General features: G+C 38.3%; 1 protein-coding gene across 1 annotated transcript in view; it reads left to right on the forward strand.

The window, feature by feature from the left end:
- CPB2 (carboxypeptidase B2) overlaps positions 1-24,454 on the forward strand; it is a 50,564-nt gene that overhangs the window by 25,470 nt on the left and 640 nt on the right. Inside the window, exons 6-10 of the mRNA XM_014838900.3 lie at positions 534-638; positions 10,262-10,372; positions 12,869-12,962; positions 17,675-17,877; positions 20,788-20,875. Of these exons, the coding sequence (XP_014694386.1) occupies positions 534-638; positions 10,262-10,372; positions 12,869-12,962; positions 17,675-17,877; positions 20,788-20,875 (601 nt within the window). The remainder of the gene's footprint in view (positions 1-533; positions 639-10,261; positions 10,373-12,868; positions 12,963-17,674; positions 17,878-20,787; positions 20,876-24,454) is intronic.

A 24,454-nucleotide genomic window follows, 5' to 3' on the forward strand; every position in this document is an offset into this window, starting at 1 on the left:
AGTTAGAACGTGCTTCTTTCTGCGTGCAATGGGGAAATAGTCTGAGTGCACATAGAAAGTGTGCACCCTGGGGAAAATGTTGAGGGAGTCCAAGTTTATCTTTGGCACCACTGGCTTTCCTTTCCCAAGCCTTTCTCTGTTCCACACGTCCCGCAGAAAGCTGCCCACCCAACACAGACCCATTTAATTCTAACTGAAGTGTGAAGATATGACCTAAAGTACTAGTTCTCTGGTCTCTACTTCCACACTTCCATACGCAGCTCTGGTATGACTAGGTAATTGCTGGGGAAGAAAAAGAGCTTTAAATGAAGAGCCCTGGCTTTAGATCTCAGTCCTGACTCTCACCAGCTATGTGACCTTAGGTAGTACCTTCTAGTTTCAATGGTTTTTAATTTCCCTTGAGAATTCCTAAAGGAAGGCAGAGAATAATGCTTATTTCATAGATTTGTTAAAAGGGTTAAATATAAGCACTATATAAATGAAAGTTAATGTCCTGAGGCTTCTTGTTATTGTTTTTTGTTTTCTTTGAGCAGATTTCTAGAAGAGAACAAACAGCCAAGCATGCCATGTGGATTGACTGTGGAATCCATGCCAGAGAATGGATCTCTCCTGCATTCTGTTTGTGGTTCACAGGCTACGTAAGTGTTCATGTTCTCTTAAGCTGTAGTTTCCTAACATGTGGCCCAAGACCACCTGTGTCAGAATCAGCTGGGCTGTTTATTAAAATGCATTTTCCCAGGTCACATCTTAGAATTCTTGACTTAAACTCTCTTGAAGTGCGGCTTGGGAATCTACAATTTTCACAAGCTTCCAAGGTGACTTTTATGCATATTAAGTTTGAGAACCATGACTTTGAGCTTTTAAATCACCATAAAGATTGTCAACCTTTTCCTTCCTACTTTTCTGGCTGGGGCTAAGCACTGGAAAATAATTAAGAAATAGTATACAATTGTAATATGTTTTTCGAGTAGAAGAAAGAACCGAAGTAATCATCTAAATTGAGTCCCAATTAATTTCTTTTTCCGTTGATTTGAATTATCTAAACATCTTTTGCCATGTTCTGCCCTTGGAAACAGAACATAAAGTACAACATTACAGAGAAGATCATATTTTCCCATATGTCATAATAGGGGTTTTTGTCCCAGAAGAAGGCCTTCGCATCAAAAAATCCATATATAAGACAAAGAGTATGTCATAAAAGTAAAAATTATGATGACTATAAACATCCATAATAAAAGGAAACAGTAAAAATTATGCTTTTGATCCTATAAAATGGGCATATATGTCCTCTACACTGATTTAAACAAAGAACAATTGCCACTGGAAAAATAACTTAAAATATGTGTCCTTCTGATAATGGTTATAGTTGTCCCTGTGAATACACGTTCTATATTCACAGGGACAACAATAATACAAAAGAGATAAACACAAAAGAGATGAGTTAGGAAATTAAGAGATTGCTACTTAGATTGATCTGTCTTAACAAAGAGGTTCATCAAAGGTAAAGATATTTCTGCCTCTGCTTGGTCTGGACAAATACGTCTTCACCTACCTTCATTTGCTTTCCCATCTTCTCTTCCCCATCAAGGGGAGCTGCAGTATCCCTGAGCCTACTGAAAAGTTGCCAAACACCAGATCCTTAACACAGCCCAGTCATTTGATGATCTGGAACCTTCCCCAAGTTGGGTAGTTTTATTCATTTTAGACAACAAAGGGAGTAGCAGTTAGTGAAGAGAGAAATGTGCAAAGAAAGAGAGAAAGAACATTTATTTCTCATTCTGTCACTGAATCTGAAAAGGGCCAGAAAGAAACTCCAATTCATATTGACTCTGATTCATCTTGGTGAAGTTGTCCCTATTGTTGTCCTCCGTACTCTGACATCTTTCCTTCCTATTACACGTTACCCTCTACCCCACCTACTCGCTAAATCTTTGTAAGATTAAGTCATTTATTGCACAAGTATTTATAAATTGCTGATGAGGTTGCAGACTTTGGAGACACAAAGGGAAACAAGGAAGAGCTCAAGAACCTTGCAGTCAGGTATTCTGACCCAGCAATGTGAGCCTGATTTTTGTAGCCCGAGGTAACATAGTCAACAAGCTCTTTTTAAAGGACATTTAAGAAGCTCCATTCTTGCCTGCCTAAAACTTATCCGGATCATCTGATTTTCACAATGGTTCAAACAACTGTAGGAAGAAAAATAAAGTAAAATATTTAGCTTTAAAAAAATTCATGTGGGTAGATTTTAAGTTCAAAAAGTAAAGGACCCAAAGATGAATTGAAGTCTTAGCTTTTAAGTCTCTGTAAATAAAACCTACACTTCTCCTGTGTTTTTCCTTTACTTTCTCACTCCTACCACACTCACAACACTTCTAACACCAGATGTGTGGGGGTTTTCCCCACGTCAAGCAATTCCGTGACACCAGCTGGGTGTCTTACAATTGAGTGTCCTCAATTCTAACACTATCTACCTGGAGATAGCGTCAGATCCCACAGGTTAAGGGCTCAGTCCCACAAGACTGCCCCTCCCCAACTTCAGATGCCAATTAAAAGTGCAGGTTGTAATCTGTGCTTCTGACCAATGAGTTTTAAATAGGAAGTTCCTATGACCCTCTCCTCGGGTTCAGTTAATTTGCTAGAGTGGCTCACAGAACTCAGAGAAACAGTTTATTACAAAAAGATATGACAGGGGCCGGTCCTGTACCGAGTGGTTAAGTTCGCATGCTCTGCTTCAGCAGCCCAGGGTTTCGCTGGTTCGGATCCTGGGCATGGACATGGCACTGCTCATCAAGCCATGCTGAGGTGGCGTCCCACATGGCACAACCAGAGGCACTCACAACTAAAATATACAACTATGTACTGAGGGGCTTTGGGGAGAAGAAGAAGAAAAAAGAAAAATAAAGATTGGCAGCAGTTGTTAGCTCAGGCGCCAATCTTTAAAAAAGAAAGATATGACAAAGGATACAGATGAACATCCAGATGAAAGAGATGCATAAATCAAGGTATGTGGGAAGGGGCATGGACCTTCCATGCCCTCTCCAGGCATGACACCCTCCCAGTACCTCCATGTGTTCAGCAACCTGAAGGCTCCCTGAACTCTGTACCTTTGGGATTTTTCCAGAGGCTTCATCATGTAGGCATGATGGGTCATCACCTTAATTTCCAAGCCCTCTCCCCTTCCTGCAAGATAGGGGATGGGGCTGAAATTTCCAAGCTTCTCATCATGACTTGGTCTTTTTGGTGACCAGCCCCCATCCAGGAGTCCACCCAGAGTCACCTCACTAGAACAAAAGACACCGCTATCACCCAGGAAATTACAAAGGATGTAGGAACTCAGTGTCAGGAACCAGAGTCAAAGACCAAATATTAGAACAACAACCAAAAATGCTCCTAGTGCTCTTATCACTTAGGAAATTACAAGGGTTTTAGGAGCTTGTGCCAGGAACCAGAGGAGGGGTGGGGCAGGGACCAATATATTTATTTCCTATTATCTCCCAATCTTTCACTCCCTTCTCCAGCTCAATAAGGGTTTTAAAAATTTTATAGTTCAGTCTCAGCTGTGGGAAACCCATTACTCTACACTTTTGGGAGCATGAGGCAATCATTTCTCTCTGTGCCTTTCATTCATCCTCTGGAGGCCAGATTTAGATTTCTTCTGCTTTTACAAAGTCAGGGGCTGAGGCTGACTTGTGTATCACTGCGTCACTAAGGCCAAATCCAGCACAGGATCTGGCACATTTTAGGAGCCCAGTGAACGTGGGTTGACCAGCATACCTTGCTCAGTACTTTGTCTGCCAACCGGCTTTTCTCAGTGCTGACCTTCCTCTGAACTCGCCTTGAGAATTTTCATTTAATTGCACACAGAGTTGACATTCTACAACCTCAGGGTCTCCACAGTATTCATTCTGCTGCTCCTTATCTTAGCTGACATGTGACTTGTGAAGGACACTGCTTCATAACAAACAGCTCCATCCAGTAGACAGGCTGCTCGTCCCTTCATATCTCCACGTGCCAGGGAACCAAGAGGAGGATCAATGTTCTCCTGTCCTAATAGTGCCATTGCTCTTCCTCTCCGCCAAAACTCATGATCTGATCTGGTTGAACCACCTTTTCTTATTACTGTCATCTATTGTCCTCCAGATAATTCCCTAGAACCTGGCTCATGGTTCTTTATTCCTTTCCAGCTCTAGCCATCATTCTAAGTGAATTCAAAGTCCATACGTGAGACTCATCTAAAGAATCATCTTCTCGGCCCCTTGAACTCTACATTACTAAACCTAACCTCAACTCTACTTCGGTACATTTTTCCCATGGCTAGCCTGTGGATCTCAAAAATAATTCTGTCCCTGATCCTTGAATCCAGAATATGGCCAGGGACAGCGACAAGCAAAGATAAGAGGAACTGCTTACCAATTTGATTTCTAAATTTCCTTTCCTTCTACTTTTCTCATTCCTCACACGTGCTATGTATGCTTTTTTTCCCTTTAGTAGATATCCATTCCTTGGATATATCTACTTCCTTCTAATTTATCAACAACTTTCCAGGAATCTCTTTCTTCACTAACTAGCTGGAGTCCCATCACAAACCACCCATTCACCTGTATCCTGATTTTCTTGCCCCTTTGATATGCTTTTCAAGAGTTCCAACACCAAACACCCCATAGAATTCACTATCCTTCTGAGACACTTTGTACATCCTGACTTTATTATCCTACTCATAACATTGAATTGTTGCTCTTTCCTTTCAAACTTAACACTTTCATTAGCTTTTCAAGGGCAACAATGATCCCTGAAGTCATTTTCTTTTTGTTTCCATAACCCAGTGTATTATTTGGTCCACATAATTGGTGCTCAGCATCCCCTTGTTATATTTGAAATTTAAATCAATGCTGCAGGTTTAGGGTGAAATACAACTCTGTGGTCCAGAGTACCTAAACGGTACCGTCCATTCAGCTAAATACTTTATCGCCATTGGATGAGGTCTGAATTATACATGCATATGCAGAGATTAGAGTAAAAACTGGGACTTACAGCCCTTTGCTATTTCTAATGGTATTGAGAGTAACAGTTTGTCTTAAAATCTTCCATTCATAGTGTCTTATATGATTTTATGTACTAATTTATTCTTTGTCAAATGGTTATTTGTTAATTTGTTGTAGATATGGTTGTTGTTGTTGTTTAGGACCATAATAAAGGCAAAGCTTTCACGTATCCCAGGCAGAGGGCTGAGTAATCATCTGCCGCAGGCCCAGCTGATAGAAATCAGTCAAGCCTTTATCTGCCACCCTCTAATTGCCCACTCGCTCTTGTGCCTCTGGCACCCTCTATCCTCATCTTTCTTCCTGTCTTTTTATAGTAGGACAGTGATTTTAATTGTTATTTATCTTGTTGTTAAATCATTTCTTCAGTGAATATTTCTTATTGTCTTTTGCGTGTCAGGCATAATTTCTTCAGCCACCTACCTCATTAAGAGTGATTGATTTGCTAGACATAAAACCATAACTGCACATACATTTATAGAGTACTGGGAAAACTCATTGGATGACACATGCTTGGAGAGCCCACAAATTAATAGTGGAGAATTATTAGATTCATGAACGTATTCAACTTGGTTGAAATGTTATTTTAAGAAGTCATATCTTTAAACACAGTTGAGATACTAAGTCAGAATTACAAGGCTTATAGAATTTTAGAGGTTGCATTACTTCAGTGACATGATTAGATATCTAGATTGTATGCTTTTGAAGTATAAATCACTGGATAAATGTCAAATCTGAAATATTTTAATAAGTAATAACATTATTCATAAAGTTAATTAAGAATATGTCTTGGATTTCTCTGTATCTATGTAACCCTGCCGTTAATTCCCGCAATGCCTGGAAAGGAACACAGGTTTGCCCAGTTACCAAGTAAAACCCAATCTTACCCTTAGCCAATCAGGAAAATACCCAAAGTCCCAAGGATGCTGTAACGTTACCAAACAGATCCATTCAGGTCACCCTTCCATCAATGTCCACATCTCCTCTTAAAGACATTGAGAAGTCTCCTAATGCATGGTTTTCCTCTATCCTTCCTCTTTCTAGGCCTCTCCCCTGAGGTCCTGATGTCATCCTGCTGTTGCTCCTTAGATTGTCAACAATTTCCACTTGTTCTGTGTCGGTGTCGCGATCCAGTGTACACACCAGGATAGATGCGGAGAGGGCTGATGGCCACTCTGAGTTTATTATAACCAGTGTTTCAATATATACACAGCTTACAGCTGTTAAACATACACAGGTGTTCTGGACAATGTAATTAGCGGATGCCAAGAATTCTTAGTGATTTCTCAAGGAACCCTCCCTCGGCCTTTGTTTTGATATTATCATGTTTTTGCTGTGCTCGTATATTTTTATCTCAGAGCAGGCAAGGCCTCCTAGGCAAGGGCCCCTCCTGCTCCCGATATCGTGTCTCCATCTGTGCCCCCAGGAAACCGCGCCTGGCTTATGTTGCCTCCCCCTGGAGGTCTTACCCGTCATTGGCTGACCAGCCTTCTCACCTCCGGGTCAGAGTTTGTTGGCAAGGCTTTTCCAGTGATTATTAACCCTTCCTGCGTCAGGGGCGGCTACACTTTGGATCCTCATCTCCTTTAAATGTGCACCTAAACAGCCCCACCACTAGTCCAGATGGCACCTTTGTGCAGGATCAAAAAAGTGGTCCCCTACTGGAACAACTAGAGATCCATATGCGAAAGAATAAAGTTGGACGCCTACCTCACATCATATACAAATATTGACTCAAAATGGATCAGACACCTGAATTGAAAAGCTAAAATTATAAAATTCTTAGAGGAAAGTAAATCTTTACATAGAAGTAGTAAATCTTTGTGACTTTGGATTAGGCAATGATTTATTAGACATGACACCAAAAGCACAAATGACAAAAGAAGAGATAAATAAGACTTTATCAAAATTTTAAAAAACCTTTGTGCTTTCCAAGGACATGATCAAGAAAGTGAAAGACAACCCACAAAATGGGAGAAAACTTTTGCAAATCATATATATAATAAGGGACTTGTATCCACAATATGTAAAGAACTTTTACAAATAAACAATAAAAAGACAAATAATCCAATTTGAAAATAGGCAAAACATCTGAAAAGATAGTTCTCAAAAGAAGGTATACAAATAGCCAATAAGTACATGAAAAGATACTCAACATCATTAGTCATTAGGGAAATGCATATCAAAACTACAATGAGACACCACTTTAGACCCACCAAGACAGCTAAAATAAAAAAAAAAAAAGATAGATAGATAATAAGTGTTAGTAAGGATGTGAAACTCTCATCCCCATTGCTGTTGGGATTGTAAAATGGTACAGCCATTTTGGAAAACAGTTTGTTGCTTCCTCAAGAGTTATCATATGACCCAGAAATTCTACTCCTAGGTATGTAGCCAAGAGAATTGAACACATATGTTTACAAGTGTTCATAGCAACATTATTCATAATAGTTTAAAAGTGAAAACAATCTAAGTGTCCATCAGTTTATGAATGGACAAACAAAATGTGGTATATCCTTACAATGGAATATTGTTCAGCAATGAAAAGGAATGAAGTACTGATTCACACTACAACATGGATGAATCTTGAAAACATACTAAGTGATAGAAGCCAAACATGAAAGGCCACATACTTTATGATTCCATTTATATGAAGTATCCAGAATGGGCAAATCCACATAGACAGAAATTGATTAGTGGTTGCCAGAGGCTGGGGGGAGTAGGAAAAGGGAGAAAGGGAGTCATTCCTAATGGGTGACATTTTTTTTTTTTTTGGTGGTGAGGAGATGAAAATGTTCTGCAATCTGTTAGTGGTGATGGCTGTAGAACTCTGTGAATATAAAATCCACTGAACTATACACATTAAAGAGGTGAATTTTCTGGGATGTGAATTATATCTCAATTAAGCTGTTAAAAAAAATAGGCACTCCTTCCTCTGGGATTTCACCTGCAGCCCTGCATGAGGGTAGGGCTTGGCACAGAATACAGGCTACAGGTCAGGCCTCACCCACTCCTTCTGCTTGAGCCCTGCTTATTAGATAAGAAATTCTGGGGCTAACATTGATCATCTCTCAGAGCCTAACTTTTTTCTGAAAGAGTCCCACAACCATTGGTAATGGTAGGAAGGAAGTAAAGAGGGTGAAAAGGACAAAGAAACCTACCATGCCACATCTATCAAAAGTTTGGGAAACACACTAGAAATGAAAAAGATAAATGCTTTGTTATTTTAAAGGAAATAAGATCTCCTAATCTTTTTCTGATAATGAATGCTACATTTTTATTGAAAAATGACTCCAATATAAATTTACAAATGTAGCTTAAAAATATATTTAACTAGTTGCTCAACTATTTAAAAGATTGGTCCTCTCATTCTACAAAATTTGCTTGCTTCTCAGTAAGCTTTTATTTCTGACTCATAGGAGCTTAAAAAACAACTTGTACTTTTGCTTTCTTTTATTCCATGGCAAAGAATTTTACCACGATTCATGATTGTTCTAGGGAAATGTGGATATAATATTTTAAATATTTGAAGAAAAATATGGTAAAGTTTTAGCCACAGCAAAGGTAAGATTTAAAAGACTTTTTTTGTCAATGACAAAATATTTCTTGACAAAGTCTTTTGAGCAAAGTTTAAAGCAGCGAATAATTGTAAATTAATCCACAAATTAACATGGAGCATGGTGGCCACAAATGAAGATTTTGTACCAAAGCTTAGTCCTAGGTGAAACGATTTAACCAGTGGAAGTTTGTCTTTGTGGGTCTCCTGCCTCTGTATTTGCTCCTTTTGTGGTGAACTTCTCAGTCATCAGAATTTGGATGTCCTTGGACCAGGTTGAAATACGCGACCCTTAGCTGGGGTCTAAAGCAGAGAAGAGCAGTGTCAGATGATGCCGATTAGGAAACTCAGGGCCAGGACTTAGGAAAACCTACCACTGATTTTAAAGCCAAATGACCTGATGCTCAGGAAACACGCTCAATTCTAGCAAAAATTTAGCTCACAATTTATAAAAACAATGTTGCCAGTCTAATCTAGCCATGTCTGGGCATAAGATAAATTTCATTTAAGCTCTGATTGATATAGATTATTGAAAAAGGAGCAAAACTGTATCTAGGTTTTTGTTTCCTTAAATCTTTGTAGTGGACTTTATGGCTTTAATAAAGAGTTCTTTTTCTTTCTTGAAGGAAGTTTTAGAAAATGTATGGTGCTATTTTCTGCTCCATTAAATGGGGAGATCGTTTGTCCAATGTTCAAGGCATTCACCACCACCTGGCAGCATAGCACCCTAAGTTAAGACTTTTTGAGGAATTAATACTTTTCCTGAAAGTCAAATCTGCAAATCTAAATATGCCAAATGACTTTTTTAAAAAAGAAAAATGCACAAAAGAAACAGGCTAAGTTTAGTTGATATTAACTAGATGGATGTTAACTACTTATGTGGTGATCACTTCACAATATATACTAATATCAAAACATTGTTACATATCCGAAACTAGCATAATATTATATGTCAATTATATCTCAATTAAAAAGAAAAGAAACATGGGCCGGCCTGTGGCTTAGTGGTTGGGTTCCTGCATTCCCGTTTGGTGGCCCAGGGTTTGCCGGTTCGGATCCTGGGTGCAGACTTGTGCACTGCTTGTTGAGCCACGCTGTGGCAGGCATCCCACGTGTAGTGTGGAGGGGGATGGGCACAGATTTTAGCTCAGGGCCAGCCTTCTTCAGCAAAAAGAGGAGGATTGGCAGCAGATGTTAGCTCAGGGCTAATCTTTCCCGCTACCCCCCAACCCCCCAAAAGAGAAAAGAAACAGACTAAGCTTAGAAAGATTTAAAAGATATATTATTGAGCTGGCCCTGATGGCCTAGTGGTTAAAGTTTGGTGCACTCCACTTCAGCTGCTTGGGTTTGGTTCCAGGCCCAGAATCATGTCACTTGTCTGTCAGTAGCCATACTGTGGCAACATTTCACATAGAAGAACTGGAAGCACCTACAACTAGAATGTATACAACTATGTATTGGGGCTTTGGGGAAGGGAAAAAGAAATGAGGAAGACTGGCGACAGATGTTAGCTCAGGGGAAACACTTCCCAGCAAAAAAAAAAAAAAAAAAAATCTCCTGATGCTTTATCCAATATTAATCCCACTATCTGATGCTGTAGCCACGGTCAAGCACATTAAAAAAAGAAGAAAGATACATTATTAAACATACTTGGTTTAATTTGTAGGTAACTCACTCCCATGGGAAAGAAAACCAGTATTCCGATCTTTTGAGGCACATGGATTTCTATGTTATGCCAGTGGTTAATGTGGATGGTTATGACTTTACATGGAAAAAGGTAAGTGAAGGTTGAGAAAACAAAACACATCGGCTTTGGGGATACAGATACACAGGCTGTATTACTCATAGAATCCTGGATCCCGGCACAGTGGTTTTATTATGAAAAAAAATATTTTGAAAATTCTTATTATGGAAAAATTCAAATATATATGAGTGGAAATAATTGCATAGTAAATGTCTGTGTACTCATGACAAGCTTCAACAACAATCAATTCATGGTCAATCTTTTTTCATCTATATCCCCTTCCCATTTCTACCTTACCTATATTATTTTGAAGCAAATCTCTGACACCACATCATGTCATTGGTAAACATTTCAGGATGCATCTCTAATAGAGGGCTTTAAAAAAAAACCCAAAATACAATTATACCTAAAAATTAACAATAATTACTTAATAATATAAAATGTCCAATCAGTATTTAACTTTCCAATTGTATCATAACTTTTTTAAAAGTTTATCTCTTTGATTAAGGGTCCAAATAACACTAATATGTTGAGACTGGTTTATATATCTTTTAATTTTATTTTAATCCATAGATTCACCCTCCGTCTTGCTCTTTCTCTTCTGCTTTTTCTCCTTGCAATTTTTTCATTGAAGAAAAGAGTTTCCCGTTGTCCGGATTTACTAATTGCATTGTCATGTTGCAGTTCAACATGTTCCTCTGTCCTCTGTGTTTTCTGAAACTTGATATTTGGATTCTAGAAGCTTAATCAGATTCAGGTTAGACTTTTTTGGAAAGACTGCTTCATCGGGGTAGTATGTTCTCACAACAGGATGCGCACAATGTCTAGTTGTATCTCTTTTTGTGATGCTAGCTACCATTGGTGAAGAATACCTAGATCTATTCATTCTTACTAGGAATCATTTGAATAGCATTTTGATTTGTAAAATCATGAATTGCAAGAGTTAGAACAGCATTCAAACTGAGGAGACATTCAACAGAATTGCATTCTAAGCAATATGCACATTTAAACCTGAGTCCCCTTTAACTCAATCATGAACATAGTATGAGTACCGTGGTTAGTCTCCTCCATACTGGAAACCATTATCAATGGTATTTCTAGTCCATCGACATCATGATTCATGTAAAATTACTCAAGCAATATGAAGTACAGTCCTTTCTGATTTAATGAGAAACACATAAGAACATAATTGAGTATATAAAGTTCTGAAAAACCTACTTGAGTAGCACAAACAAATACTAAGGGGAATGAAAATAATTTCAATGATTAGAAACATGTGGAATTATACAGGAATTATTTCACATAGGAGGTAATTTAAGCAGAAGAGATGGGAATGGTGAAGAAGAATGATGAAAAAGTCATGTCAGGTGAGAAGAATACTGTGAACAAAAATTTGTAGGTGAGAATGGGCAAATCCTGAACTAAGTTAATGAGAAGTACCTAGCATAGTACCTAACACAAGTTTGGTGTTCAGTAAATGGTCATGTTTATAGATTGATATTAAAATAAATTTATGCCGTCACCTGAATCACAGTGGAGTTCAGCCACCCTTTAGATATTCCTACTCCCCAACTGTCCTTTGTGTCACAACTCTGCCAGTTAGTCCCTGCAGTTTGAGACCTGAGTTCTCCAGAACAACTGTCTCGCTACCAAACCACAGGCCTGGGATTAGAAGCAGACTGGAGGCTTGGCTGAAGAGTCGGTGAGAGTAGGGGAAAAGGTGCCACATCATCTGAATCCCAGGACTCAAACAAAGTCCATGCAACTGTTTACATGATCAAACTCCCAGTTTGCCCCAAGAACCCAGTGGGATATTTGCTCTATGTTTAAAAATCAGAGTCGAATCAGTACAATCAAAGGAGCTACCGGGCGAGGAGTCTTCACAGCTCTACATCCTGTAACTTTTAAATGAGAGTGTTGAATTCAGAGCCTTGAAACTCATGACCCAACAATGTTGTGTTATAATCATCAAGCTTGCTGAGAGACTTGATCTTAATTATTCCCACCACAAAAAAGAAATAATAATTATGTGATGTGATAGAAGTGCCAACTATCACTACAATGGCAATCATATCACAATATATAAATATACCAAATCAATATATTGTACATCTTAAATTTACGCAGTTATATGTCAAATATATTTCAATTAGAAAAAAAGAAACTCATGACTCATAGTTTTAATTTGATTTGAAATAGTTATTTTACTTTTATAGAAGGAAATGAAAATGATGATGCATAAAATTGATTTAAAGGGAACAAGACCAAACAAGAAGGTCAGTAAGCAGCCTAGCAAACCAAATGAAATTCTTATTTCTATAGATCAAAACTCATCAGATATTACCATTTCATTTCGTTCAAAATAAAACAGTTTGAGTGGACCCAGTTGAGACCCGGATAGAAACAGAGACTGTGTGAAAGGAATGTTGTGATGACAAACGGAAGTGATGGAGTTGAGGAGAGAAACATAATGTTGGCAACTTAACCAAAAACATGGCCACTCTGGTTATCTTTATTTTGTTTATTTAGAATCGAATGTGGAGAAAGAACCGTTCTTTTCATGGAAACAACCCTTGCATTGGAACAGACCTGAACAGGAACTTTGCTTCCAAACACTGGTGTGGTAGGTGGTCTGCTTTATTTATAGCCTTGTATCTTCATTAAAAAGGTGATAGCCATAAAGAAAGCCCATTAATTCAAACTAATTAGAGGGGAGGCCTGTCTGAATCAGGAAATAATTTAAATAATAACTTTTAGTTAAATGTAATGCTATGAATGTTGACTAGAGTCAACAAATCACCTTAACCTTTCCTGCCTGCCATTCCCATATCTTTAAAAGAAGCAAGTTGGACCAGTTCTTTAAGGTCCTTTCTAGCTTCAAAATTCCAAAATTTAATTTTTCTAGAATAATAAGGAAGTGACTGCTACATTTCTTATTTTCATAAATAAATAACATTCCTCATTAGGATATCAAAGACCAGAGCTGGGTGAGCTCCTCTCATTTTCAATTGCATAGGTCAATGTTTACTTCTAGAGTGTTTGAAAACATTTTCCTTTGTGTTCACTATTCAGTTACTTAAGTTGTTTCTTTCATGATTATCACAAAGATCAATTTATGTCTAGCACCGTGGAAATTTATCATTCTCTGATTTGAATGAGTTAAGGGACTCAGTGAATACTGATTTGGGCGTTCAAGAACGTTGTCTGCTCTCAGGTAGGTGGGTGTTAGTTCACTCTCCTCCCTCCCATTATATTTCATAGTTACTATATTTAGGAAACAGCTGCAAAACAAAACTAAACAATTCCAAAACTATAGATGATTCCGTTATCTATATATCATGGATGGAGAAACCCAGACTTTAAAAGGCTAAGTCCCTTGCTGGAGAGCACAGAGCTAGGAATTACCAGAGCTGGGATATGAAGCCAGCTGACTGACTACAAATTTATGGAAATTCTTCTCTGTCTGACCATCACTCTTCAGTTATGAGTTCCCTTTTGGAACTTATTTTATCTTCAAGCTCTTTTGGTGCTCTATTTTACTTGATTTTCATGGTGAAGCCAGTGTTACCTAATTTGAACAGCCACGTAGTCAAAATATATTGCTATTGCCATCAAGCAATATGGCAGGACCGTCTCAGGCATGGTGCTGTTATTACTTATCACAAGAGTTAAAAACAGAAACAGAAGCAGCAAGCTTACAGACAAGAGAGAATTCCAGATAAAAGAAGTAATTGTGAGGACTCTTGTTTTACCAAGTGCCCCAGCATCTCTTCAGTACTATGTAAGCAAGCCAGTGAGAAAGAACTCAATCCTATCTCTTCCTTGTCCCTATAACTACACGTGCCTTTGTGAGACTTTGTAAGGGATCTAAAAGAGCACCTCACTTATTAACAGGAAGTGACATATCAAGCCTACTTATTCATTTTATGTTCATTTTACCCTTCCTCTGTATTAAAATAGTGCGCCTGTATGTGTGTGTGTGTGTGTGTGTGTTGGAGCTGGGAATGAGAGGGGCAAGTGGGGGTATCTTCATTGGGTAGGGCTGCCATAACAAAATAGCACAGACTGGGTGGCTTAAACAGGAGAAATTTATCTCTTGCAGTTCTGGAGACTAGAAGTCCAAGATCAAGGTGTTACAAGGGTGGGTGACTCCTGAGGCTGTCTCCTTGGCTTGCAGATGGCCACCTCTCGTTGTGTCCTCACACGGTCTTTTCTCTGTGTGCATGCATCCCTGTTGTCTCACTCTCTTCTTAGAAGGCCACCAACCATATTAGAGCAGGGCTCCACCTTTGTAACTTCATTAAACCTTAATTACCTCCTTAAAGGCCCTATCTGCAAATATAGCACATTGTAGGTTAGGGTTTTGGCATGTGAATTTGGGGACGACAAAATTCAGTCCTTAACAGGGGGTGTTTTGTGAGGACCTCTGGTCTCAAACTTCCTAAGATAAGCTCCATTCATTTTCTGAAATGTTAAGTTAAACTACAAAGTTTTTGCAACTGTTATACAGTGGAAAATCCTTTATTCCTTTTCCTATGAGACTAGGGTGTTTTTTTAAAATTATCTTTTTATTGTGGTAAAATAAATGTAACATAAAATTTGCCATTTTAACTACTTTAAAAATGTACAATTCAGCAGCATTAAGTATATTCAAAGCCTTGTGCAACCATCACTAATATCCATTTCCAAAACTTTTGTGTGTGTGTGGGTGTGTGTGTGTGAGGAAGATTGTTGCTGAGCTAACATCTGTTGCCAATCTTCCTCTTTTTGCCTGAGGAAGATTGTTGCTGAGCTAACACCTGTGCCAATCCTCCTCTATTTTAGGTGGGATGTCACCACAGCATGGCTTGACAGGCAGTGCTGGGTCCACGCCCGGGATCTGAACCTTTGCACCCTGGGCTGCCGAAGCAGAGCATGCGAACTTAGTCACTCTGCCACTGGGCTGGCCCCCATTTCCAAAACTTTTAATCATCTCATACAGAAACTTTGTATTATCTCCTCATTCCCCACTTGCCCCAGCCCCTGGTAATTTCTAATCTACCTTTTGTCTCTATGAATTCGCCTATTCCAGATATTTTTTGATTCCATGCCTATGGATCAAAGAAGGCTTGAGCTTGAAGGGACCTGGTAGACCATCTACCTCCTGGTATAGATGAAGTGCCGCAGGCTGAGAGAGAGATGAAGTAACTGGCCCTTCATCATATTCATCATTAAAAGATGAACACGCCTGCTTAATGGCAAAGCAGAGTCTCAAACTCAAGTTTCCTGACTCTGCCTGGCTCTTCCCACCAAAATGCTTGAAATCACTAGAATGAGAGTCACAGAATGAGAATCTGAAGCTGTGCTGTCCACTATAGTAGCCAGTAGCCACATGTGGCCATTGGGCACTTGCAATGTGGCTTGTCTGAATTGAGATGTGCAGTGAGTGTAAAATGCACACCAGATTTCAAAGACTTAGTGTGAAAAAAGTAAAAAGACCTCATGAATAATTTTTGTATTGTTTGCATCGGAAATAAAAATATTTTGTACATATTGGCTTAGATAAGTTATATTATTAAAATTAGTTTTACCTATTTCTTTTTTTAAATTGATTATTTGCATTATATTTCTATTGTACAGCTCTGGTCTGAGCACTCATATTAGGATATAACCTCTCTCCTCAACTCTTTTATGTCCTCCCTCACCTCTACCTCCAATATATAGTCTCTGTTCTCTAGAACTATGTGTCAGGAAAAAGAGGCCGGTTGTATTCAAAGGTGACTGAACTATCAAAAATGGTTTGGCCAATCACATTGGTTAAAAATTAAAACAAATAAAATGGTTGGAAAGGCCTTGGATATTCAGCACAACATTTCCTTGTGGGAAAATGAATGTTTAACAAACATTAAGGTTGTTTCTGTTGCAAATAGCAGGAAGAAAGCAGAGCAAGTTTAAGTAAGAAAGGCAGACTCTGTAAGGATAATGGAGCAGCCCCTGGAACCCAAAGGCAGGGGTGCAGCTGGGACTCAGAAACAGACTGGAACTGGGCCTGGAGCATAGTAGGTGTACTGAGTCCTTTCTCTCCCCATCTCATCTCTGGGATGCATACTGACTTTTTCGAGTGCCAATCCACATGGTCGTGATGATGATGACAACAACAACGAGAAACAACAGTTACTGAACACTTAGTATATGCCAGGCACTGTGCAAAGCATTTTATATGCATTAGCTCACTGAATCCTCATTAAATCCTCCTTTAATGTATAATTTTTCCATTTAGCAGATAAGGAAATTGATGTATAGATAGGTTTAAAAAAAGTTATCCAAGGCCATATAGCTACAAAATGGTGAAGTCAAGATTAGAATCAAGTGATTGGGTAATTAACAATATGCCACGTAGCCTCTTATTGTAAAGGATGTTTACTACCAAGAATGTCCAATTTGCATATCCTAAAATAACAGTATTTACTTCATAGGATTATTGTGAGGATTAAATGAGATAATGCACATAAATCTTAGCAGAGTTCCTGATCTATAGCATGTGCTCTGTGCTACTGTCATTATCTTCTTTGTTCAAGAGAGCAGCTGGACTGAGAGACTAGCATCTTCATCTGGATTTCAAGTTATCAGTGGAGGGATTTGGATTGGCAGAATACAAGTTAGGGACACAATTCAGGGCTAGTCAACTGTTTCCAGAAGGGAATAATTTTTGGGGTCAGAGGTGGCTCCCTGAGGCTCCACCCCTGTGAATTAGGGACAGAAAGGAGAAGTGTTGGAAGGTAGACTACCATCCTAAGTGGTATATACTATAATCTCTCAAAGGAGAGAATAAATATTATTCTGGCAACAATTATCACCATCCCATTTTATTTAGCAAACCACTTTAGCAAGTTAGAAATAGCACTGAAGGCAGATGTGTGTTTTTGAGTTCCCAAATGAGACTTTTCTTTTATGAACTATATTGATTAGTAATTTTTAAACTACATATATCAGAAAAAACAAATTCATAATGGACTAAAGAAAATGGGGTTTATTTTTCTCACATAACCACAAGTTTGAAGTCGGGGCTGGCATCTTGAGACTCTCTCAGCCACTTTCTCAAAGTGGCAACTTGGCTGCCCCCAGGCAGCAACAGTTGGAGTGTCCACTATGAGGGCATCTAAGTATCTGACTTTAAAAGAAACATAAGCAACATTTAGTGCACAGCAGAAATAGGTTCTTTACAGAGCTTGATCTAATCCATTTATCTACAAATGTTACACTGTAGATACCAAGGAGAATACATCGTCATGGGAATCACAAATTACAACAGTATGCGCATCCCCCCGTAATTCCACTCTATCCATTTCACTCCAGAGGAAGGTGCATCAAGCTTCTCGTGTGCAGAGATCTACTGTGGACCTTACCCTGAGTCGGAACCGGAAGTGAAGGCAGTGGCTGATTTCTTGAGAAGAAATATCAACCACATTAAAGCTTACATCAGTATACATTCATACTCCCAGAAGATAGTGTTTCCATATTCCTATAACAGAAGCAAAAGCAAAGACCACGAGGAACTGGTAAGTGCTGCTTAATTATTTTTCGCATTAACATTTCGGAAATAAAATAACACTGAAGTCAAGATCAAAAACTGTGGGGAAAAATGTCTCCTCTAGAGGAAAAATGGAAAGGAGTTTTATATTTTGGTCTATCTCTAGCGAGTGTCCCCCTGGGTCAGGGTTCAGGTAAAGAACTGGGCCTTACCCTGAGGACATGACCTTCAGTCCAGGAGATGGGCTCCCTAAGAAAATGTCAGATACGCTCCTTGAAAGTCAGGAGGGCATCATTCCACCTGGACCTGATCTACATATGAAACCATATGAGCCAGGACAAGGACATGAGTCTCTGGAATTGTGAGTCTGCTGTGTGGTCGCTAGCTTTCTCAGACAGCCATCCACGGATCAAGTCACAGCACGACACTCATCCATTTGATACTAGCATCAGGAATTGTCTGCACACTGACCTCCCTAACCCCAGGAGTTTGGTTCTATTCAAAGCACCTCTGATTTCAGCATTGGGCAAGAGCACCACCCCCCTACCACCCCCGGCCACCTTTTTTTTGGAATGTGGAGGAAGGTATAGGAAGTTCAAAGAGGACTCACACAGTCTGCTATCGCCTCACCACTTTTCGGGCCCAGATATTCTGTGTTTAGGTTGATGGCAAAGGATGCAAGGATTTTTGATGGATTGTGGCTAGACTTGGCCAAATCTTCATCCTAGATGTTTTCCAGACAATGGAAGTATTATGGCAACAGTTTGATTCTTGTCCAAGGTCTGATCTTTATGTAGCGGTTGTTTCTTACTGACTCATTTTGTTCTGGTTCTCTTAACAGAATAAACTATAGCCACATTAGGGTCTAGGGATTGCTGATGACAAATACAAGGTTATTTATATTTTCTGAAAATAGCTCATTTAGAGCATAAACATACTTGCCACTTGCAATTCTCTTTTTTCTCAAGGAAAAACTTGGAAGGAGGACTCCTTTATTGGTGTTATCTTTGAAGAAATGAAAAGATATTTATCATGATTTGGAAATAGAATTAGTCTGATTTTGCCTTATTTTTGAATTACTATTACCACAAGCATTTGTTGAGAGTTATTATGCATAAAATATTGCGTTGGATGGACATTGATAGAAGCATTAGGTAGGACCCCGCCCTTTAAGAGAATTGGACATGTTCAGGGAGCTCAGCCCTCAGCCAATGTTACAAACAGCTGTACTCCAAGGTACAGTAACTACTGAATAAGTGGCACAGATGGTAGAACTCACTTCTGACTGGGATAGCAAGGGGTGGCCTCATTAATTGATTCAGAAGGAAGCGCTGAGGCAAGTGAGGGGATAAAGTCCCTGTCCTTGAGGAATTAATCATCTATTAAGGGTGACATATTGTAAAGAAAAAGGGATGATAAAGTGCTATTGACGTCAAGGAAAAAAATACAATTTTAGCGAGACATTGAAAGATAGGATTTCCATAGGGCGGCAGGGAAAGGAGGACATTCCAAGCTGAGGAAATGGCGGTCCCCCCAGGAAGTATGTCCAGGGGGCTGTGACGGTGGGAAAGTGGAGTGTGACACCATCAGAAAGTGGATGAGGCCAGCTTGTTTTTTTTTTTTTGAGGAAGATTAGCCCTGAGCTAACTACTGCCAATCCTCCTCTTTTTGCTGAGGAAGACTGGCCCTGAGCTAACATCCATGCCCATCTTCCTCTACTTTATATGTGGGATGCCTACCACAGCATGGCTTTTGCAAGCAGTGCCACGTCTGCACCCGGGATCCGAACAGGGGAACCCCTGGCCACGGAGAAGCGGAACATGCGAACTTAACCGCTGCACCACTGGGCTGGCCCGAGGTCAGCTTGTTGAATGTCAGAATAAATTTGCATTTTATTCTGTAGACAATGGGGTTCCATTAAAACTTTTTTTTAAAACAAAGGAATGGCACAACAGAATAGCCACTGATATTCCTCTGGGTGTTCAAGAGAGTGACAGTGAATACCGTGATGCCAGTTCAACTTCAGAGAATATCTGAGCATGCTGGAAACAAACGTAGTGGACCAGAGACTTAGTTATTATCCTGCTTCATACTGGGGACGTAATCTTTTTTATTTAATTAGTCTTTTGGAATTATTAGACATTTTACGTAAGAAGAAAATAGAGTTTGTGAGAAAGGAATGCATTAGGTAGATGTATTTAGAGAAGTTGTATTTAAAGTCTGGTGATAATTTTGTCTAGCAATAGGATAACCCTAAGTCATTTGCCTTTGAAATATAGTTATACTTCATTTTATAGAATAAATGAGTTTCTTAAAAAGGCATGTGAGAATTATTTCTTCAAATTAAATAAAAATTTTCAATGTATTGGAAGAGTCTGTGTTTAAAGCTACCCAACTGTGATTTCTATAAGCAAAAAAAGTTTTTTAAGCTAATTTATTCCTCTTAATATGCCTTTTGGATAAATGCAGATTTTTAATATATACAGGGTTTTTCCAGCTTTATAGGGCTATAATTGACATATGACATTGTTTAAGTTTAAGGTGTACAATGTGATCATTTGATACACACATATATTGTGAAATGATTGCCACAATAAAGTTAGTTAACACATCCATCACCTCACATAATTATCATTTTTTTCTTTTGTGGTGAGAACATTTAAGACTACTCTCTTAGCAGCCTTCAAGTATATGGTACAAAGTTGTCAACTGTAGTCATTATGCTGTATATTAGATCCCCAGAACTTATTCATCTTATAACTGGAAGTTTGCATCCTTTGACCAACGTCTCCCCATTCCTCCCTGCCCCCCCAGCCTCTGGTAACCACCATTCTACTCTCTATTTCTTCATATATACAGTTTGATTCAATTAATATGTGATTGGGTTTTTTTTTCAAAGCTGCACATTAACTGAAATTCCATATCCTATTGATTTCAGTCTCTACTGGCCAGTGAAGCAGTCCACGCTATTGAGATTGCTAGTAAAAATACTATATATACACATGGCAGCGGTTCAGAAAGTTTATGTAAGTATTTCTTCTTAAGATCTCGGAGAACTGTGAGGTACTAAACAAATCTGTGTTTGGTTTTTCTGTGTGGATTTAATTTTTCTAAATGGAATCTTTAAACAAGGTCCCATATAAAACAATTGGATTATAACAATAAGAAAGGGAGGCATAACAGCTATGACAGCACTGAACAAGGCTATCTGAATAAATGAATACATTAAAAATAAGCCAAAATGATATTTAAGAAATTACGTTCATTGCTATAGAGTCGGGATTATAGAATTGGCATCACACTAAGCAACTGAAGCAGAAAAGTTCATAAAGTGTCAAAAGAATTTGTAAGATGCTCAGGGCCACCATGTAAGGTTGTTCAGGTTGAATGCTGTACAAAGCTAGGGAACACCATTTACTTTAGGTGCTTTTTAGTGGCAGCCTATGCCCAAGAGTATAGCTCATAGTACACTGTAGTTGAATGTCTTCTACTTGTATCACACTGATGACAACATATATGTGTCAAACCCTTAACAAACACTTTAAAAGAATTTCTACTGGAAGATATTTTATTGAGGGACTTTTTTCTACCCACAGTGGAATGACAAACAGTAATTTTGCTCTTTTTCAGCTGGAGGGGGAGATGGGAGAACAGGAACAGAAAATAAACATGTAACCAGGTGTCAGCCAACTATGACGGCCAGGCCAAATTCAGCCCCCTGCCTGTTTTGTATAGCCTGTAAGCTAAGAATGGTCTTTCCATTTTTTTAATGGTTGAAAAAAAATCAAAAGGAGAATAAGATTTTGTGACGTGAAAATTATATGAAATTCAAATTTGTCTCCACAAATAAAGTTTTGTCAAACATCCATTCATTTGCATATTAGCTATAATAGCTTTCATGATAATAGAGATGAGTAGTTGTGACATAGACCATGTGGCCCACAAAGCCTAAAATATTTACTGTCTGGTCCTTTACAAGAAAAGTTTGCCAATCTCTGATGTAAACAATTAATTAGTAAAATTTAATATAATCCTACTGATAAGTGGAGATATAGGCTTATGGGTTTGAGAATGACTGCAGGAGAGAGAAGGCTACTTAGCTAAAGTGGCCCAGGAAGGTCTCTGTAGGTGACATTTCCGGGAGACCTACTTGGTAAGTGGTTACTAAAAAAGGTATGGGGACAAACCAGGGAGAGGTAATGTCATGTGAAAAGGCCTTGTGACAAGATTTCAAAAGCCCCAGTTTCCTTTAACAGGAATGGTCTACAGGGGTATAAAAACGCATTCATATTAATTACTACATTCATATTATTTTCAATAAATTGCTTCAGCACCAGATGCCCTATTAGTAGAAAGTCCTTTTCTTCTTCCTCCTCAACCACCCAAAATTGTCTCGGAACAAACTGGAGCCAGATTGGTCCACACGGTATCTCTGTCTCTTGGTATCATTTGTCCACTGCTGCCTTTGCGAACCCAGGTCCTCGCTCTGTCACGGAGGAACCCCACAACTGCCTTTTACGATTCAGAGCTTTCTTGACTCTCATTCTCTTCTCTACTAGTGTTCTCAAGAGCATGACCATAGTACCTCAGGGCTGGAGGAGCTTCTAGAGCAACTTGCTGTTATGATGAAATCAGTCCACCTCCACACATTCATTCATTCAGGACACATCTATGTGTGTGTGGGTGTAAGCACAGGAAAATGGCCAGAGGAATAAATGCCAAATATTGATAATGGTTGTTGGAAATATTTGCTGAATGAATGAATAGCTTAACTAACCCACTGGTGATGGATATCTTTCAATATTATAAACAATGCTTCAGTAAACACCTGTGTAATTAATTCAAGCATAGGTATTAGAAAGAGGCAAAATGATCACTTTGCATATTATATGATCGTCTACCTAGAAAACAGTAGAAAATCAACCAAAAATATTAGTAACAATGAAAGAGTTGAGTAAGGTGGCTGACCATGAACTAAACGTACTCAAATCTATAACTCTCTTATATATCAAAAAAATCAGGTAGAAAAGAAAATGGAAAAAAGATCCTACTGTCTTCCCTCCATGTACATATATACATATGAACACATATATACAAATAGATACTACATATATATGGATTCATTGTTCAATGTATATATGTGTGTACACACACAAATCTGTATGATCTATATGAAAAACCTAGAAAATTTTACTGATGTACATAAAAGAAGACAAATAAAAAGGTTTTTGAGTGGAAAAGCAATATAAAAAATGTGTCAGTGTTCTAAATTAATTTGTATATTTAATGCGATCCCAATGAACACTTAAATGATTTTGAACTTCATTTGAAATAATAAATTTGATGAAAGATTGTAAAATTCTGAAAAATAAGACAGGAGAGTATTTGCCCCAACCAAGTATTAAAACACATTATAAACCTATAGTAATTAAGACAAACTGAGCCTGGAAGAAACAGATCAAAAGAAGGAAGTAGTGAGTACAGAAAGACATCCAAATATCTAAGGAGGTCTAGTATCTCATAAAGAAGACATTTCAATCAGTTAGAATGTTATCTTACTCAATTAATAGGGTTGGAAAAACTGACAAGTTACCCACACACACAAAGAAACTTAATTAGATTACTAACTTGTCTTTCTCCAAAATAAATTCCAGATAGACAAAACATTTTGATATAAAACCCTGCCATAAACCAGGTTGAGAGTTAAATAACCAAGTAAGAAAAAAAAAGTCTATGTATTACACAGAGCAAATAACCCAAATGTTGTTTTTATAAATAATCTATAAAATGAATCAAGTAGAGAAATGAGCAAAGACAATTAGTAAAAAACATAGGGGCCAGCCCCATGGCATAGGGGTTAAGTTCAGCAAGCTCCACTTTGGTGGCCAGGTTCCTGGATCTGGATCCCTGGCACCAACCTACACCACTCATCAGCCATGCTGTGGTGGTGACCCACATACAAAATAGAGGAGATTGGAACAGATGTTAGTTCAGGGGGACTCTTCCTCAGCAAAAAAAAAAAAAATATATATATATATATTATATATATATAATATATATATATACTATATACATATATAAAGGTGGACAATAAATATACCAAACAAAATGTTCAGGTCAGTGGTAAACAAACAAACATAAAGTGAGATAATTTGATATTATTTTCCCCCCATAAATTTGCCAGAAATGCATAATTCCCATGGATGGTGTGGGAGGGGGAAGTGGGCATATTCATACCTGGCTAGTGGAGGTATAAATTAGTTCAATTCTTTTGAAGGCTATTTGGCAACATGTAGTATAACTGTAAAAAGTACATACCCTTAGACTAACAAATCTACTTCTAGGAAAGACTATTGTAAGGAAACAAAGAAGCAATTTATGCATAAACAAGGATGTTCATTGTAAAGTTGTTTATATTAATTAGAAATTAGAAAAAAAATCTAAAGGTCTCCAAATAAATTATTTAAATTAATTATATTCAGCTTTACAATGCAATGCTATGAGATCGTTAAAAATAATGTAGATTTGAACTCATTAATACATAAAGCTGGTCACCATAGATTATGTTTAGAAATGTTACAAAACAGCATGTATAGGATGATCTT

The sequence above is a fragment of the Equus asinus genome, chromosome 11, assembly GCF_041296235.1.
Source record: "Equus asinus isolate D_3611 breed Donkey chromosome 11, EquAss-T2T_v2, whole genome shotgun sequence".
Lineage (NCBI taxonomy): Eukaryota > Metazoa > Chordata > Mammalia > Perissodactyla > Equidae > Equus > Equus asinus.